The 19,733-nt window shown below is 35.5% G+C and overlaps 1 protein-coding gene across 6 annotated transcripts in view; it reads left to right on the top strand.

Moving 5' to 3' along the window:
- Positions 1-19,733, top strand: part of LOC110458682 (PH domain leucine-rich repeat-containing protein phosphatase 2-like) — a 78,829-nt gene that overhangs the window by 12,154 nt on the left and 46,942 nt on the right. The window contains exon 1 of one of the 6 annotated variants that reach the window (XM_021510539.1): positions 13,704-13,776. The exons of 4 other annotated variants lie outside the window; for them this stretch is intronic. In XM_021510539.1, the coding sequence (XP_021366214.1) occupies positions 13,769-13,776 (8 nt within the window). In that variant the 5' untranslated portion in view covers positions 13,704-13,768. Of the gene's footprint in view, positions 1-13,703; positions 13,777-16,806; positions 16,882-19,733 lie in introns of those variants that run through there. One more of the 6 variants, XM_021510538.1, reaches the window with a different exon arrangement.

Genomic DNA, 19,733 nt, shown 5'->3' with positions numbered 1-19,733 from the left:
TTATATTCTGTCATCATTGAGTGTTATATTCTGTCATCATTAAGTGTTATATTCAGTCATCAATGTGTGTTATATTCGGTCATCATTGTGTGTTATATTCTGTCATCATTGAGTGTTATATTCTGTCATCATTGTTTACTATATTCAGTCATCATTGTGGGGTATGTTCTGTCATCATTGTGTGTTATATTCCGTCATCATTGTGTGTTATATCCAGTCATTGATGTGTGTTATATTCTGTCATCATTGTGTGTTATATTCGGTCATCATTGTGTGTTATATTCCATCATCATTGAGTGTTATATTCTGTCATCATTGAGTGTTATATTCTGTCGTCATTGAGTGTTATATTCTGTCATCATTGTGTACTATATTCGGTCATCATTGTGTGTTTTATTCTGTCATCATTGTGTGTTATATTCAGTCATTGTGTGTTATATTCAGTTATCAGTGTGGGTATACAGAGGTAAGGTTATGTAGTGTTACATTACTCAGATTATTATTCTGGAATGAAGGTAAACATGGGATCTGAATACAAAATATGTCCCTGAGTGTTAGCTGGTCTGCCCAGACCCTGTCCCTATAGAGTATAACTGTATTGTCACTACACCTTACACACTTACACAATAAACCCCTGATATGTTTCAAATTTTCTAACACAACTTAAAAATCTGTTGACAGCTAGAGACAGGATATACAAATGTGGTGTTTTTTGTCCTTTCTTGTTTGGATTGTATGTTATCTCAAAAGCACCTGTATGAGATGTAAGGACTGAAGTTTAAGGAAGTTAACGAATTTGAAATGACAACTTTTTAGGGTTGTCAGGGTTGTGAGAAAGCATCCAGCAATGTTATTTATATAAAGCCATCTAATCTAACAACACAAATTGGCTTTGAAATTTGGATAAAATGTTGATGAAGGTCATTGGATGTTTTTGAAGGTCATTTATAATCAATATGCATATTTTTCATATTATTTTGCATCATAACTAATTGAGAGTTAACTGTGAATTTAAATTTATCACAAATGTAAATAAGCAATATTACTAAAATATAACTGTCGGTGTTCACAAATTCAATTCCTCACAGCTATATTGTTTAAAACAAAATTTTGAAGATCAATGTCATTTACAACAATAGGTTGTCTTTGGTAATCATGTTTACTGTGCTCTCACAAAATTTAAACATATACCTTAACAATAATGTCGGTAAAAGACAGTACGCCTGTAAATAAGTATGAAAAGGTTACCTATTAATAGAGGTCAATTGTAAAGGTTATTTGTCTGTAGAGGTCATTTGTAAAGGTTACCTATCTGTAGAGGTCATTTGTAAAGGTCACTTGTCTGTAGAGGTTAATTGTAAAGGTTACCTGTCTGTAGAGGTCATTTGTAATGGTTACCTGTCTGTAGTGGTCATTTGTAATGGTTACCTGTCTGTAGAGATCAATTGTAAAGGTTTCCTGTCTGTAGAGGTCAATTGTAAAGGTTACCTGTCTGTAGTGGTCATTTGTAAAGGTTACCTGTCTGTAGAGGTCACTTGTAAAGGTAACCTTTCTGTAGAGGTCATTTGTAATGGTTACCTGTCTGTAGTGGTCATTTGTAATGGTTACCTGTCTGTAGAGGTCAATTGTAAAGGTTACCTGTCTGTAGAGGTCATTTGTAAAGGTTACCTGTCTGTAGAGGTCAATTGTAAAGGTCACCTGTCTGTAGAGGTCAATTGTAAAGGTCACCTGTCTGTAGTGGTCAATTGTAAAGGTTATCTATCTGTAGTGGTCATTGTAAAGTTTACCTGTCTGTAGAGGTCAATTGAAAAGGTTACCTTTCTGTAGAGGTCATTTGTAAAGGTTATCTATCTATAGAGGTCAATTGTAAAGGTAACCTGTCTGTAGAGGTCAATTGTAAAGGTTACCTGTCTAAAGAGGTCAATTGTAAAGTTACCTGTCTGTATTGGTCAAATGTAAAGGTAGTCTTTTTGTAGTGGTCAATTGTAAAGGTTACCTGTCTGTAGAGGTCAATTGTAAAGGAAGCCTTTCTGTAGTGGTCAATTGTAAAGGTAGCCTTTAATCTGTAGTGGTCAATTGTAAAGGTTACATGTCTGTAGTGGTCAATTGTAAAGGTTACCTGTCTGAGAGGTCAATTGTAAAGGTAGCCTTTAATCTGTAGTGGTCAATTGTAAAGGTCACCTGTCTGTAGAGGTCAATTGTAAAGGTAGCCTTTCTGTAGTGGTCAATTGTAAAGGTTACCTGTCTGAGAGGTCAATTGTAAAGGTAGCCTTTAATCTGTAGTGGTCAATTGTAAAGGTTACCTGTCTGAGAGGTCAATTGTAAAGGTAGCCTTTAATCTGTAGTGGTCAATTGTAAAGGTCACCTGTCTGTAGAGGTCAATTGTAAAGGTAGCCTTAAATCTGTGGTGGTCAATTGTAAAGGTTACCTGTCTGTAGAGGGCAATTGTAAAGGAAGCCTTTCTGTAGTGGTCAATTGTAAAGGTTACCTGTCTGTAGAGGTCAACGGTTATATTGATTCTGTTAGAGGTCATTTGTAATGGTTACCTGTCTGTAGTGGTCATTTGTAATGGTTACCTGTCTGTAGAGGTCAATTGTAAAGGTTACCTGTCTAAAGAGGTCAATTGTAAAGTTACCTGTCTGTATTGGACAAATGTAAAGGTAGTCTTTTTGTAGTGGTCAATTGTAAAGGTTGCCTGTCTGTAGAGGTCAATTGTAAAGGTAGCCTTAAATCTGTAGTGGTCAATTGTAAAGGTTGCCTGCCTGTAGAGGTAAATTGTAAAGGTTACATGTCTGTAGAGGTCAATTGTAATGGCAGCCTTTCTGTAGCGGTCAATTGTAAAGGTTACCTGTCTGTAGAGGTCAACGGTTATATTGATTCTGTTAGAGGTCATTTGTAATGGTTACCTGTCTGTAGTGGTCATTTGTAATGGTTACCTGTCTGTAGAGGTCAATTGTAAAGGTTACATGTCTGCAGAGGGCAATTGTAATGGCAGCCTTTCTGTAGTGGTCAATTGTAAAGGTTACCTGTCTGAGAGGTCAATTGTAAAGGTAGCCTTTAATCTGTAGTGGTCAATTGTAAAGGTTATCTGTCTGTAGAGGTCAATTGTAAAGGTAGCCTTTTTGTAGTGGTCAATTGTAAAGGTTACCTGTCTGTAGAGGTAAATTGTAAAGGTTACATGTCTGTAGAGGTCAATTGTAAATTGTAAAGGTTACCTGTCTGTAGAGGTCAATTGTAAAGGAAGCCTTTCTGTAGTGGTTAATTGTAAAGGTAGCCTTTAATCTGTAGTGGTCAATTGTAAAGGTTATCTGTCTGTAGAGGTCAATTGTAAAGGTAGCCTTTCTGTAGTGGTTAGTTGTAAAGGTTACATGTCTGTAGTGGTCAATTGTAAAGGTTACCTGTCTGTAGAGGTAAATTGTAAAGGTTACATGTCTGTAGAGGTCAATTGTAATGGCAGCCTTTCTGTAGTGGTCAATTGTAAAGGTTACCTGTCTGTAGAGGTCAATTGTAAAGGTAGCCTTTCTGTAGTGGTTAGTTGTAAAGGTTACATGTCTGTAAAAGAGTTTCCTTAACTAAAGGGCATCTGAGTTTAGGAATACCAGTTAAGAGCATAAGCCTGCAAAAAATATTGGTTTGTAAATGTGATCTATTCAAAAATTGCAAGGATTTTAATTGTACATAGTATTATGGTCACCTTCTAGCTTTATGTTAAAGGGAATTCTCCTTTAGCCAGACTGGTAGAGCAGCTGTCTTGGAAGCTGGGGGTCACTGGTTCAATCCTGATGAAAGCTTACCTGTTACAAATGGTTGTCACTGGTTCTTCCTGTAGTAAGGGGTTAAGACCTGGGCCTGTTTTCATGAAACAACTATCATACTCAAGCATGGATTCTGTGCTCAAACCAGCTTTCTTGAAACTCACGTAAATAATTCAAAACAATCAAAAAATCAAATGTAAACATTGAAAACAGAATTTGGCTTTAAGTCTCTTCAAATTGAGGCTTGAGCACAAAACCATGCCTGAGCATGAGAACGATTTCATGGATACGGACCCTGAGTTGTTGTGGAGTTTGAGGGTGAAAACATTTAGGGGGTTTCCCTTTAGCTTTAAATGGTAGACCGGGAACCTGTACAGGGTCGCTGGTTTGATACCCAATGGAAGCACGCTATGCTCTCTTTCTTGTTACATATATATAAAGACCTTTGTTTGATTGTCAAGGTCATCTGTCTGTAAATTTTGTAGAAATTGGCTGTCTGCTACAGGTGTAACATCATAACATTGGATAGGAGCTGGTGTCCTTGGTTTGTATCGTTACTGCTAAATAAAGATTGATATGCATACATAATTAGTATTTGAATGAACAGGAGAATCACATTATGATATATGTTACAATATTTATGTATGTAGTATATGAAGATCAAATTCTTGTTTTAATAACATGTCAAGTACAGAATGGTTTTACCAAACTGGAGCCTTACATTAACCCTTTCACCCCTATGTAACTTTAGTAGACTCTACACAGCATTGATATGGATGAGTCCATTACGGTCCACAGTGGTGAAACGGTTAACATAAGTCCAGGGGATCTCCTCCTCCTACTTAAGTTTGTTAATGTTACAGGGGGTGGGGTGTTTTTTCCGTTTTTGAGGGAATTTTCGGAGTGAAATTTGAAATGAACTTGTCAGCTTGAATATAGTAAAATTAGAAAATATGAAAAAACTACAACAAACTATTAAAAAATCATTATAATATAAATGTGTACAAAGACAGATAATCTTTAAAAGTGGGGACATGGGAAGAAATCCTTCAGAGAGAGTTGGAGAGGGAGAAAGTCTTCAAAAAAGGGGAGACATGTAGGTGAAATCCATGAAAGAGTGTGATGGGAGAGAGAGAAAATCTTCAAAAAGGGGAGACATGGGGAGAAATCCTTGAAACAGGGAGAATTACAGGACAGTGAAATTCTTTAAAACAGGAAGACATGGGGAGAAAGGCTTGAAAGAGAGAGAGAGAGAGAGAGAGAGAGAGAGAGAGAGATTCTTCAAAAAAGGAGACATGGGGAGTAATCCTTGAAAAAGGGAAAGAGAGAGAGAGATTGGATAGGGAAATTCTTCAAAAAAGGAGGCATAGGGAGTAATCCTTGAAGAAGAGAAAGAGAGAGAGATTGGATAGGGAAATTCTTCAAAAAAGGAGGCATAGGGAGTAATCCTTGAAAAAGAGACAGAGAGAGAGAGATTGGATAAAGAAATTCTTCAAAAAAGGGGACATAGGGAGTAATCCTTGAACAAGAGAAAGAGAGAGAGAGACTGGATAGAGAAATTCTTCAAGAAAGGAGACATAGGGAGTACTCCTTGAAAAAGAGAAAGAGAGATAGAGATTGGATAGAGAAGTTCTTCAAAAAAGGAGACATGGGGAGTAATCCTTGAAAAAGGGAAAGAGAGAGAGAGATTGGACAGAGAAATTCTTCAAAAAAGGAGACATAGGGAGTAATCCTTGAAAAAGAGAAAGAGAGAGAGAGATTGGATAGAGAAATTCTTCAAAAAAGGAGACATAGGGAGTAATCCTTGAAAAAGAGAAAGAGAAAGAGAGATTGGATAGAGAAATTCTTCAAAAGGGGTAGACATGGAGGTGAAATCCATGAAAGAGGTACATTTGAGAGAGAGAAAATCTTCAAAAAGGGAAGAAATTCTTGAAAGACATATTGGAGAGAGAGAGAGAGAGAAATTCTTAAAAAAAATGGTGACACAAGGGGAGAAGTCCTTGAAAGAGGGAGATTGTAGAGAAAAAAAATCTTCAAAAAGGGAAGACATATTGGTAAAAGCCATGAAAGACGGTGATTGGAGAGAAAAAAAATCTTCAAAAACGGTTGACACAGAGAAAGCCTTGAAAGAAGCAGATTTGAGAGAAATTGTTTTTCAAAAGGAGTATTTTTTGCTGAGGTAGAAATGATCAAAAACAGAAAATCTTCTATGTAAAGGGAGATACTTTACACCTATATAGTTTTATCTTTGTGCTTGACTTGTTTGGTTAAAAGTTAGATATTCAAAGTAAAATGATAAAAATAGACCTTACCAACCAGTTTTTGTTTAGAAACCTAACAGGATGCACCTGTATTTACAATCAGGAGTTTCGTCGTTATATCGTTAGTAGATCCCAGGTCACGGTTGTTACAACTGATAAGATTTAAGTTTTTGGTGGCCGCCTTAAGTAATGACTGATATTAGTCGTGACAGAAAGCCTGTCATAATTGACAGGGTGGATGTGATAATTGGTGCCGAAGATCGGTGTGCTTGATTACCATAGTGGTATTCAGTAAAAGTCGGCTGTGAACATACCTGTCGGGATCAGGTGTGCTCTAACACCTATGTTGTAGATAGGTTGGTGTTTATTTATAGTAATAGTTACAGTAATTATACATTCCTTGATTCTTTTTCGCTTGCTTTCAATGAAAGTAGAGCGAGTGCTTAATCACTACATATAGTGCTATATACTTGTAACAGTATATGAAAAAAATGTATGGCAAAGACAAGGACTCTAACCCAGGACCTCCAAACTTTAGACAGACTGTCTAACCATTTGAAATACCTTGTCTAGATTGGCCCAGTTCAGTTCCACTTCATTCTTCCTTCCTGTTTCCAAGTCTTCGCCCCCAAAAACATTACTATTTACAACCTAGGTTCAGATGTGCCCTTGCCAAACATCCACACAGTACTTGAAACAAGGGTTGGTCACAGGTACCTGAGTGAGAAACAGGAGAGGAAAATGCACTGCCTTTGCCTTTGTCCAGTTGGCATTCATATTGCCTATGAATGCCAATTGAAAGGAGTTAAATACTTTTAAACTGGTATTCCAGGAAAACCATTACATTTTCTGTTGCTTACAAATTTAAAGTGCAGTGGTACAAATATTATGGCAAGATATCAGTGCATCACCACTGTGGGGTAAACATGCTAGAAATATTATAAATACTTATCTTTCTGATACTATTTATGATTCTAGAAGATTCAAAAGTAGAAAACATGAACTTTTGTAAAGGAAAGGTTTCTTGAAATGTTACTTCATATGGTCAATGATTAACATATAAAGAACAGGAAAGATTGTAACCGGCTACAATAGATCACGCCTTGAACCCACGGACTCTTAGAAGGATGCTCTGACCAACTACCTATAAATAGCTACCTGCAGTCACTGATGATCGATCCCAGGTGCTTTTAAAAAGTGGATTACATTTGTCATCAGGTTATACATGTACTTATAATCAAATGAAATTGCCAACATTTATTGCTAAGTGTACAGGATGGGGGCGTTCACCTCCTTTCACTTTTCTTTATGAGGTCACATAACTTTAGTCTTTTCTATTCATGTAAATACATTACGATCACTTTAGAACTAGGGAATATTTCAATCAACTTGAAATTTTGATGTGTCATTCTACAGTCAAAAAACCTGGTTTGATTAAAACGTTATGTTCTGAAGTCAATATTTTGTGCATTTATAGGTCAGTGAATATACAGCCAAAGATTAAATTATGCATTTCATCTTGATGATTTATATGTACAAGATCAAACACTCAAATCTTAACTTGATGTCAGATAGTCACAGTTGGATTTAGAACTTAACCTCAGAAATTAAGTTTGGGATAAAAAATTGGAAAAGAAAAATTGTAAATCGTCATGCTGGGCCATTAGTGGTAGTAATGACGCAGGCTGGGCAATTTGTACAGGACTGTGAATTATTTACTCTGATTTATCGTAAACAGTTTTTTTTGCTATATATTTGCTATTAAGATGTCATTTCATTTAGATGTGATTGATGGATGTATCATCATATTAGGTAGAAACGTACATGTCCCCCCGGGGACGTCTCTACAGAATCTGATTCTGTGTATGTATAAAGTAACACCTTATTAAGATACCTGTCCTCAAGGCTTGACCACAGCACTACAAGAGCAGGTACAGAAAGCAAACTGAGAACTAAAAATAATCAAATTCCTTAATACTATGAAATCTGACATTCTATCGATCACTGAAGCACATAATTGAATTGTTGTTGTCTTCAAGTGTTAGAAAGTTCAAGAGCAATTGTTAATAAGATCAGGGGAGATTACCCAACAAGTCCCTGAAAACTACCAGAGGGTCCTAAAAGTATAATAGACAATACACCTATGACCACTGGTCAGTCTGTTCATCTGCAAGGTTTTACCTGTGTGTTAAGTTTCTGACCAGTGTTGGGATTACGACACTGGTGAGACAGGATGAGAAACAGGCGGTAAGTTTATAACGTAGAGATGAATGTTAGCTCGAGTAGTACGCTTCCCTTTAATACAGCTAAAATCAAACTTCAAATTTATTTTCTCTAGAAATGTCTCCAGAAGTTCTTTTGTGTATATTTTGAGTATTCATTATGTGATGGTAATTCCAAGAATGTGATATATTACTCCTCAGGTTTGATATGACAATATGAAAATCTGATTGATTTAAATGTTAACATTACCTGGTATGTGTTGTAACACATGTGTTGTAGCTACTGAAGGTTGATACAAATTATCTGGATTCATTTCCATGTCTTCTATATTTCCTGGAATTTTTACTTACTATACTTACAGAAATTCTAATTTCTGGTTTGTTTTCAATGTAGTCGCAGATCGCTGATCTGTGAAACGCTGTTGTTGTTTTATTTTATACTATGTATGATAGGGTTAGTTTTTTAACCCTGATTGATATCATTATACTTGTACCTGTCACTATTATAGATCAATATAACATAGGTGAAATAAAACACCTGGGAATGTCAAATAGATGTCACATGTAAATCATACACATTTGTTTACCTGACAGATATATAACGATGTGCTCATCAGACAGTCAACAAGGCTAATTTACCAATTTAACCATATTGATAAAGACCATTTCTTCCCATAAAAACCATGTTAACAGCTGTCAACATTGACAGATCATCTCAGTGTTTAATGGAAGTGTGTAGTAGTTAAAATATAAATCAATTTTTATTTTCTGATTGGAATATTATTACCCTATTTGATATAAGGACCTCAGACAAGTGAAAAAAGTTCATTTAAAAGCGTGGATGGGTTGCTTATTGGAAAGGGGGGAAGTCCGAAAACGGGAAGAGCTGTTTAATTCTCTGAAGAAAAAAGACGAGCTTGCTGCAAAAAAAATAGAGGAAGGAATATATAATTACTTAAATACCTGATAAAGATGAAAAAAGAGCAGTTTTATGCCTGGAATTTAGGATGCAAATTTGCTTATAGTGTAAAGTTGGCGAGTTAAAATGTTCCATTAGAGAATAGTTGCTTATTTAAGAATAAGGCGAGGATTGCTGAATGTATCCTGAAAAATGCAGGAGGTAATCACTTAACACTGGCTGTGGCGAGGACGTTAAACCACAAACAAACAAAAACTTTTGATAACAGAAAACACAGATTATTGAATTTCAAGATGTTTTCAAAAACTAAGAAGTTTTGATATTAATCTCTGTATTGTCTACTTTGATTTGTTGTAATCTACACAAAAACACAAAATGGCCCACACACATTTTATCATCTAAAATACATGTTTCTTAATCCACATACTGAGGGTTAGCAGGACTGTATTCACATAGAATGTCAGTATAAAGGTTCATATAACCTGGTACGAGGGAAACAAAGAAACACTGGTACACTGACAGCTATAGACGTCGGCTTGACATGGCGTGAATGTCGGCCATTTCATGTATCAGAGACTTTGTTGGGAGTAAATTAATTCTCCATTTGATTTGATAACGCGACATTTATTTGTACAAAGCATGCTTGAATCTAACGGGTGATTCTATGGCCTTGTCAACTTTATGGTGACATCTTTAGGGACACATAGCTGTTGATAGGACGTTAAACAGAACGAAACCAAACTATAGAGACACATAGCTGTTGATATGACGTTAAACAGAACCAAACCAATCTATAGGGACACATAGCTGTTGATAGGACGTTAAACAGAACCAAACCAATCTATAGGGACACATAGCTGTTGATAGGACGTTAAACAGAACCAAGCCAAACTATAGGGACACATAGCTGTTGATAGGACGTTAAACAGAACGAAACCATGGTAGCATTGTTATTGGTAAGGCAAGATTATAAACACTTTCTAAGTTATCTTGATTCTGAGCAAATGCTTTAAATGCCAGTGAAACTATATATTGTGTATCAGGTTTTAATGAGGGTAGATAAGCTTATCTCTGATCGCATCTAAAATCTACGAAATTGTTTCAATACTTTACAAACATTCTCACATTGTTTAAAATTGTTATTTGTTTTCTGAAGGTCAGATCCCTAGATCTATTGACAACTGTGTTGACAAAAAAAAAATTAATTTATTATTTTTAACAAAATATTTTTTATGATGTGTTAATAACTATGTTGGGTTTCTTTGTCATGTCAGATTTATCATCAGTACTTACTCTATTAAGCTTCATGGGAAAATCTCATCTTATCTTCTCACTGTACAATAGTGTAAATGAATCTTGATAATTTCTTTATGAGTTAGGATCTATATCTTAAAGATTTCTGTAAAAGTTGCAGCCTATTGTTAGTACACCCTCTGTCACTGTTGACCTCAAAGCTAACTTGTAGATATAGCTATATTTATGTTTTGATGACAAGACAGATAACATTCTGGTCACTGGATGATTGCCCTTAAAGTAAATAAATTAGTTCAATCTTTTGAGAGGTATAAGAACAGCTCTGCAGACCATTCTACAGTTATAGTCAGCTTTGGTGGGTATTTTTCAAAAGTGTCACATGAACACATAATCTATAAACAAAGTAAATTAATGATACAGGTTTATTTTCTGTAAAATATTTTGATAACTATGAGGAATTTCATGATATTTTTCAAGAATAAAAGGGAGAAAAAAGGAATGGAAGATATGTAGTAAGGTAAGTTGAAGCTGACAATGCTTTGTACACATGGGATGTTGTAGTTGATTTGGACAGATAGAGATCTCCCCTCCCAGACTTATGTTGTCATCTTCACATTTCATTGTATATTTATACAATGTAGGTATGATGTTATCTAGGGGCTATGTCTGATGTAACCTCTCACATCATACCATCCTGTATACTGGTATTGTAGGGGGTAGGTAATGGGGTAGGTATGTACAGATATCCAGTCTACAGCAGTCTGTCCCAGGGTCAGTTGTCCATTAAGGTAACAGATGTTTTTGAAATATTTCTTGAAATATGAAATACACAAAAAAAATACAAAAAATAACAGAAATCTGTTTCTCAGTAGGTGCAGGTGTACTCAGGTATTAGAGTTTTCTGAAATATTTCTCATAAAAACCAATCATATTGAAACAGGTACCAGTTCTTGGATAGGTACACCGGAAAATGAGGGATATTTGCAAAACTAATGAAAATATCAATTGGTAACTTTGCTATTAGTACATTTATTGGAAGACAGCATAAATATATTCATGATTAAGTGTTGTTAATTAATTTTCATCAATTGGGTGATCCAGGCTTTATTGTATACATTCCTATTAGTCCCAGACTGGTACCACCAGAGCTGATTTGTCACTAAGCTTTGCTCTCCGAGTGCCAGTCTGTCGGTGTGTAACATTGTTTAGAGCATATCTGTTATCCGCTTGGTCACCTATAATTGACAAATTTTGTATGAGAGTAACAGTTTGGACATTGAGTGTAACTATATACTGAAATTGGTCGCATACAGTACTACGTACATGTAGAGTATTTGCCGTTTGTTTGTTTTATTCTAAACTTTAGAAAAGTTGTCTGGAGGTGAGATACTACGAACCGATCACAGTACTTAATGCCTTGTTCCATTTAAATCTTTTTGCTGTCTGGTTAATCATTGTAGTTAGTCTTCAAACTTTATCATAGAGATATTTCCTAATTGTATCAACTGTGTATCGTAACTGACCAATACAATATCATCTTAGGACATTACATTTGTGGATCACATAATTTCTTTAATCATGTTGAGACGGAAAACATACTAATATTTAAACAAAATCTTACACAAGCAGTGAACATGATCAAGACTTCAGTGGGATCAAGATGTAAATGTTCTTATAATTTGGTTGCTGTGTGTACGTGATACCATCAAGGAAAACTTGCATGGAGCATCCCTGGGTCAAGGGAGTTCAATACTTTACAAATGAAGGTACGTGTCTCTTTCCCTGGCATTGAAGATGTGGGGGTCATTAGCGAAGAGTTGGGTTAATTGTTGACACAATACTGCTGTGGTATGTTATGTTGTGATTAAAAATGGGGAATGAAAGATTATATTGATATTAATAGGTCTTACTGGGCATAGTGTATACTGCTCTGAGTGAGGGAGCTCATCCCTGTTCTGCTGTTCCTCTGATAAGGGGCTGATTAGACTTAGAACTCTTGATAGAATAGTGACTGTGGACCATGTACCTTATTGTGGCCGATTTCTTATGATGTGGTGGTACATGAAGCAGGATGTTTGATATACTTCTGTGCTGTCAAAAAGTAGATAAATCTTTTTCAAACTGTATGTCCTAGACTATGTCTAAAACTAAGGTTTGACAAGATTTCGCTGTGGAACAGTATTATCGCAGGATAATCACTGCATTACTTGTTACTGAATATACTACCCAACTCTCACAATAGAAAAGTGTGGGTAATAAATCGCTTGTAACCACAGTCCACTGCACAGTTAATCCCCTTTCATGGTTAGTTAAGATAAATGACCATGAAAGTAGACTCATCGTTCAGTGGACAGTAGTAACATCTGATATAGAAAGGGGAGATAACAACGAAGTCAATGATACTGTGGAGATGATAATTTAATTATGCATTGATTACAATGTAATTTTTATTCCATCAAGCCTCCATGACAAAATGGCACATCCAAAAATCTAATTCTCTAAGAGACCCTGTACATAAAACCATGGGAACGACTGAATTCCTCTAGTAACACACAGGGGTTGGTGTTTCTTGCCGGGTCAGCCCATGTGTTGAATACTTTCATCGCAAACGTATTGTTATTTTGGGTATTTTTGGGTACGGCTGCTGAACATGTAATTTGTATATCCTTGTCCGACAACAGAGCAGCAAATCTGTGATTTTTGCCTTCTTCATCCCCATCCCCGGAAGTACAAACTTTGCATATTTATAATGTATGTCCATATATAAACATCACTTTTATTTTGTGAAGATTCCAACAGGAAAATTTCCCAGATCATCATTTACAAAAATGCTGGTATCCATTTTGTAGGATACTTATAATAATCAGACTGTTGTCTAAAGGAGTGACCCAAACTCACCTGGCACTGATAAGTACTCAGTAACCCACTCACTATGGTACAGGTAAATCATGCAGATATGGATCTATATAGTATATAGGGTGAGTTTTTTCACTCATTGTTTCTGTGTTCGAGTTGGGAAGTATGCAGTAAGATAGTTATTGCATGATTTTTTGTCACTCAGGACTTATTGCACCCTCGCTATTGCTCTGGTGTAGTTAACCTTGTTACTCGAAAAGCATGCAATAACCTTTACACTCTGCATGTCCGAAACTAAGGTTTAACAAGATCTCACTCTGCATGACCTCAAGTCAGATGTGACAAGATTTCACCACTGAGCAGACTGTCATTGGAGCATATAATCACTGCATTACTCCTAACAGTAGACAGTGATGTATACTTCAAAGTCTGATACAATAGATAATCTCAACAGTTCAGGTGTTACAGGTGAAGAGGAACCAGCATTGAAACATACATGTTATGGCAAGGTATGATATTATTGTGGGGTGTACATTTGTCAAAGATGTTTTTTCTACCTGACAAATAGGGTAGTTATTGACATCAACAGTACACAAAGATGTAGGAGGATCAAGAACAGGTAGGTATAAGTGAGAATATTATAATCTGTATAAAGCTGTTAAATGAGCCTTGGAATTGTCTAGACTGAAGATGAGTCAGGCACTACTGTAGGGTAGGGCAATACGTTGTGTGTCAGAGAGGTCCTGGGGTGTCGGTATTAGAGACTGATTAAAGTTTTACTGTCAGGTAGGATGACAGAATGATAGGATATTATGTTACATAGCGTACATATGTGTTACAATATCTCATTATAACCTGGGGTGAATCACCATGATCATACATTTTAAATTAACATGAGTGAAGATCAAGGCTACAGAACAGGATCTGCAGTTATCTGTTAGTGATGACATATTAATATTGCACCTCCTCTAAAAAAAATATGATGAATAATGCAAGAAGAAAAATAATTGCTATATATAGTATAGACTTTTATTCCTTTTTGAAATGATGAAGACTTGTGATAACATTTCAGGATTGGTTGTCATATTTTTGACATACATTGGCTCACTTACATATTGAATGGTGCGCCCTAGTGCACCTGTATGTTACACACCAATGCATGTCAAAAATATTATATGACAATCAATACTTATATTTACATTTTATGTTGATCAACTTACAGTTCATGCAGAAATGAAGACATAATATTAGTCTGAACACGTTTCAACGTCAGGGTAAATCCATACAGAGAACAGCCACCAGTTGACAGTGGAGCAGTTCAATCTCCAACGTTACAGTTATGACGTCATAAGCGTATCGACGTTACAATGGCCCAATGTATGTTATACGAAAATATAACATACACTGGGCCCAGTAGACACATCTAGGTTCTGTCCAGTGTAAATGTAAATATTTAAAAATATTTTAATAATATTAAAGTGAACTGATTCATATTGGTGCTAGCAGTAATTGTGAGGATTCTGTATTGACAACTTGTAGCATTTAAAATAGGACTGTAATTGGAGGTTTATGAGTTATCTCCCTTCATAATGAAATTCTGTCTTCTACTGGTCAGGTTGGTTTTGTGTATGGAAAACTAAAACTTTAATTGACTTTATCATATTAGATGTCTTACAATTAAACTTAAGAATTACTTAAGGTATAATACAGTTTAGTATAGTGAAACCTTTCTAATCTGACATCCTCTGGCATAGGACACAATATGTTGGTCAGTTTAGACTGGTTGTCAGAACACACAGGTCTTAATTATTTCTAAGTTACTTTAAAAATGTAATTTAAATATTATCTCTGGATTAGAAAGGATTTTGAAATATTCAGGGATCAGATTGGACACTCAGTGGTTTCACTGTATATTTATGATAATCTTACGGTAAAAAACACATTTCTTGCATTACAGTATAAATGTTCAACGGAACTATATTAAACTTTTCAAATATATTTTGCAACAATTTTGGGAATTTGTCAATTTCCTATCGTATTTGATGTGATGAGGGATTTTGGTGTAAACATCATTTAACCTTTACAGAATGGTGAACATGTGAGTGTGTACTCATTTCCAAATGTAAATAGATATGAAGGAATGGGAGGCGAGGTTTGATTCCTTCAGAGTCGGTGATAAAGGAGACGAGGACCACACTGACTCTGGTTAAAGCCTTCACTCCACCTTGAGTGGACGCAGGATAAATTGAATGTAAACAGGTTTAAGAAAAAAGAATGTTCACTGAAGATTGAAGTACTTTGATTCATTTTAAATAGCTGTGTGTAACAGGAATGATGCTTTACTAAGAATTAAGATGTCGAATTCACAGGAAGTGTCGGAAGATTTTGATGTTTCAGCACAAAATCTCAGATCATTTCTATACAAAAGATTTATAATATTAAAAAAAATATTCTTTGAATTATAATTAGCTGATAAACTTAGTATTGCTGATTCCATATTTTGACTTGTTTACAACTTTATAACAATTAAATTTACGTTATTTAATATTTGCTATTTTCTTATTTCAACATTTCAACATTGAACACAAAAGTCAAAAAGAATTAGATATCATTGTTTGTTTATAAGTAAAAGCTATACATCCAGGTACGGCGGAGGAGGTCTGTGAGGTATTGGGTAGGTTCTATCTGAAATCAATTAAGCTTCATATGTTACTGTAATTTTCCTGAAAAGTGAATTCATGTGTATTCAGTAACATACACAAGGCATATAAAAACTTACAAATAGATTTCTTTTCAACTTTTCCTCCCTGTATTATTCCTGAAATTGAGGGGGTGTTTGTTTAAAGGATGTGATCTATTTTTAGGTAACTGCGGGCTGATACTTAAAGGTAGAATTCTGGATCAACACCTGTTAATCTAATGGGTCATTTTACCACTAAACCCTAGTACTATGGGAAGAACTGGGATAAAATGAAACCTATTGTTGATGTAAATGAAAATAGAAATGATGAGCAACAACACCACTGAATCCGATACATTGTTGATGTGTGAAATAAAAGTTACTGCTTAATTGAAAAAGGAAGAAAAAGATTTTGTTATTGTTCATCATGCAAGGTCGGTTTTCAAATGAGTTCTATTTTTGTGAATCGTAACATGAATCATACCTTAATAGAATGCAGTGTAAAACTCCAAGTCATGATGTCACAGTGTTCTAATGGAAACAGATGTTCCGTAATGTACACTTTGATTAAATATCTGATCAAATATTGTGAAATAGAGTGATTTGACGTGGGCAGGAGGTATGTTGATGTTTTTAGGCATCAGTAGATTTGTAATGTAAGTGATTTATAGTTTAATCGATGGTTACAATTTGAAATAAATTGTAACACTCCGATGACGTTGAAGGATAACCACCTATATTTTTAGATGGGTTATATGGATTCTGGAGTGTTACATGACTTTTGTGTTGAAAGGCTGTGGAAATGTTCCCAATTTTTCTGTGATATAGTTCCATTAGTGTGACTACTTGAGTCATGTGGTGACTTTGGGATCGTTGGCGGAACAGTTTACATAATTATGGAGGTCAAGCGGTGTATCACCACACACAGGGTCAGGTACGTCATATAACATGTACAGGTCACTGTGATATTACAACATTCACTATACACGGGACACTTAGTTTAAAAGGATTCAATATGTTATTAACTAAGTCAACACTGTGGGTCAAAACGGTCATTGACTTCAGGTCAAACAAGTAGGACAATTATCGAAGAATGCTCACAAGCATCACTAAATAGTTAATACATATGTGAATTTTCAAAGTTGTCTCCCTTTGTGTTAAATAATTGCTGGGTGCTGTGTAACAAAAGGGATAAACCTGAAGGGGAACCATGTTTAAAAACTTGAAATTTAAGGTTCTTTTATTTAGAAGTTGTTACCTGAAGTCTTTAAGCTGTTGTAACCATATGTTTATTAAAACCGCATGCACCATTGGAACACACTTGTCGCTAAAGATTGCATAACTAAATGGTACAATAATTTAGGATCTATTACAAAAGGTTAACTGGGAGGGATCTGTATTGACATAGCATTATGAATTCAAATTACTTTTCAAACAAATGTTATCTTTTAGAATCATTGCTTTTGATCGCTGTGGTAATATTTTTCTCGTGTGAATTGTGAATATTATGAATAGGACTAAGCCAGACCTGATATCGTGATGGGCGTTACATCTTAGACAAGTGACTGTTTACACTCCGTGAAGCGACATGTGTACCGACAGAGGCTATAGCCTTGATCAGTCAGCTGACTAAATATATAAGCTTGTTACTTGTGGCATGAAACTCACTTTCACGATGGTAGAAACATTGTGTGGAAATCTGGAGAAAAGATTGTATCAAGACTCATTACGTAAACATGCGGTGGTGGATCCAGAGGGGCTTTCTCGGTTTCAGGAATCCCTCCTACCCCACCCCTTTGTAATTCATTTTCCCCTATGTGGAACCCTCACCCCCAGATTTGTCTCTGGATCTGCCTCTGGCGTTTACATTTGAATGATGCTTATGTTTGATATACTATGACTTGGTTGGTCACAATATTCTGTTGTAGTAAAATTACTGAACCGCACATGGTGGTGACATTTTCTTACTAAATATGAGATTCAAAATCTGATTTGAATATCATAAATCATTATGTAACATTGCCCGTAAAATGGAATTAATCTCTCTTAAAAGTTGTCCGCATGTAAGAAGTTAAGCATAGAATCTAACACTAAGAGACGTGAGATCAAGGAATCCCCCCCCCCCCCCCCCCTTTTTAATGCGAAAGTTTTGCCTTTTTAAGATAATTATCCAGATTAGCATTAAATACCTACAACTTCACATTACATAACACATATGTATCCATGACGGTCAGTTCACAAGAAAGTAAGCATTGTGTCCATACATACCTGAGAAGATGTCGGGTAGATATGTAGAATTGTGTCTCATGCCTGCTGTATATTGTTTCAAACTAAAAGGATGTAAAAAGTCTTGTCTTTTGTTATATGTTAAGTTTATCAGTTAGAAATATCAGGCATGTTGTAATTGATAGGTTTAACTAGTTTCTCACACAGAATATCCCCATATATCATGTTCTATTTTACTTTTACTTTTTTTGTTTACTTGTACAGCTCAAGTGCAGCCATCTTTTCACTTTTTTTTTAGGCATGCATGGTGCAAGTTGTGAAACTCGTAAATAATAATGACAGGTAGCATTATTTTTCATATAGGCATGCATATAAATCATCATAAGTAATGACAGCTTTCTCTTTGAGGGTAGAAACTCAACACACATCTAGATGGTCACCTGTTGTAGAGTTCAAAAATAGCACGTTATGCATATGCATTATACAGGTAGTCATAAATTATCACTTTCGAACAAATACTATTCAGATATGAAGTTAAGATGTAAAAGAAATATTATCCAGGAAAAACACGTAAAGTTGTATTGTTCAAGATTTCATATCTGACAACTTGTGTGCAACGAACACCTGAAATTAGTATCATGTGTTACCTAGCCCACAATGCACCAGCCAAGTAGCCTGCCTGCCTTTTTTATCCATTTTTATCACAGAATCTGCTTACATTACATGTAATTAAGATATAACCAGATTGCATATCGTTTAGAACATGAAGCTTTTAAAGATTTGAAGACAAGAATTTGTTAAGTTTGAATATATTTTATGCTATAATGCCTTAATTATAGTACAGCATATCCAAAATGTTAAGTTATCAGTTTTTCAAGTGTTCAATGATTAAGTGAAGCCAATGCAAAATTAAGCAATTGAAAATGCGTGAAGCATTCTTCATTTCATGCAGAACTCAGAGATCACATGCAATATCCATAGTCCCAATTATAGCATATGACTTTCGCTTTGTTCATTAATAATTGGTGCCTGCATCGTATAACACCACAGTTGCCTGAATCATATTTTCAAAGTGGCTTAACCTTTCCTAATATGATGTGTTGCATCACATGGCTTCGAGGTTCATATCTAAAGGTCAAGGTTATGACAAGGGATCAAAGGTCAAATCCTTTGCAATGATTTTCCAAACTCTTTTGATTGCTTTCATATTTCTTATGAAACTCTGAATAAACCTTTCCTATGAAGGGAGGAAAGTATTATCTACTTAATATATAAATAACTTGGGGGTGGGTCTATAACTTGGGGGGTGGAGACCCAACGTCCCTGCAAGGAAGTTGGTTCCATAGTGGTGGTAGGGATCCTGGGGTGGATACCTTAATGGTATTCAACAGTGCTCATCAGGGAAAGCAGAAAATAGAAATGATGAGCAACAACACCACTGAATCCGGTACAAAATGTAATGTTTGATACACATCCTACGTGCTGACATGTTTCAGCCAAAGGGAGGCCGTCTTCAGAGCACAGTTACATGATATTTGCAACTATGGTACTTAAATGATA

This window comes from Mizuhopecten yessoensis, unplaced genomic scaffold, assembly GCF_002113885.1.
Source record: "Mizuhopecten yessoensis strain PY_sf001 unplaced genomic scaffold, ASM211388v2 scaffold9687, whole genome shotgun sequence".
NCBI classification, from domain to species: domain Eukaryota; kingdom Metazoa; phylum Mollusca; class Bivalvia; order Pectinida; family Pectinidae; genus Mizuhopecten; species Mizuhopecten yessoensis.
The sequence above is the reverse complement of the archived record's forward strand: the minus strand, read 5'-3'. Positions and strand labels throughout refer to the sequence as shown.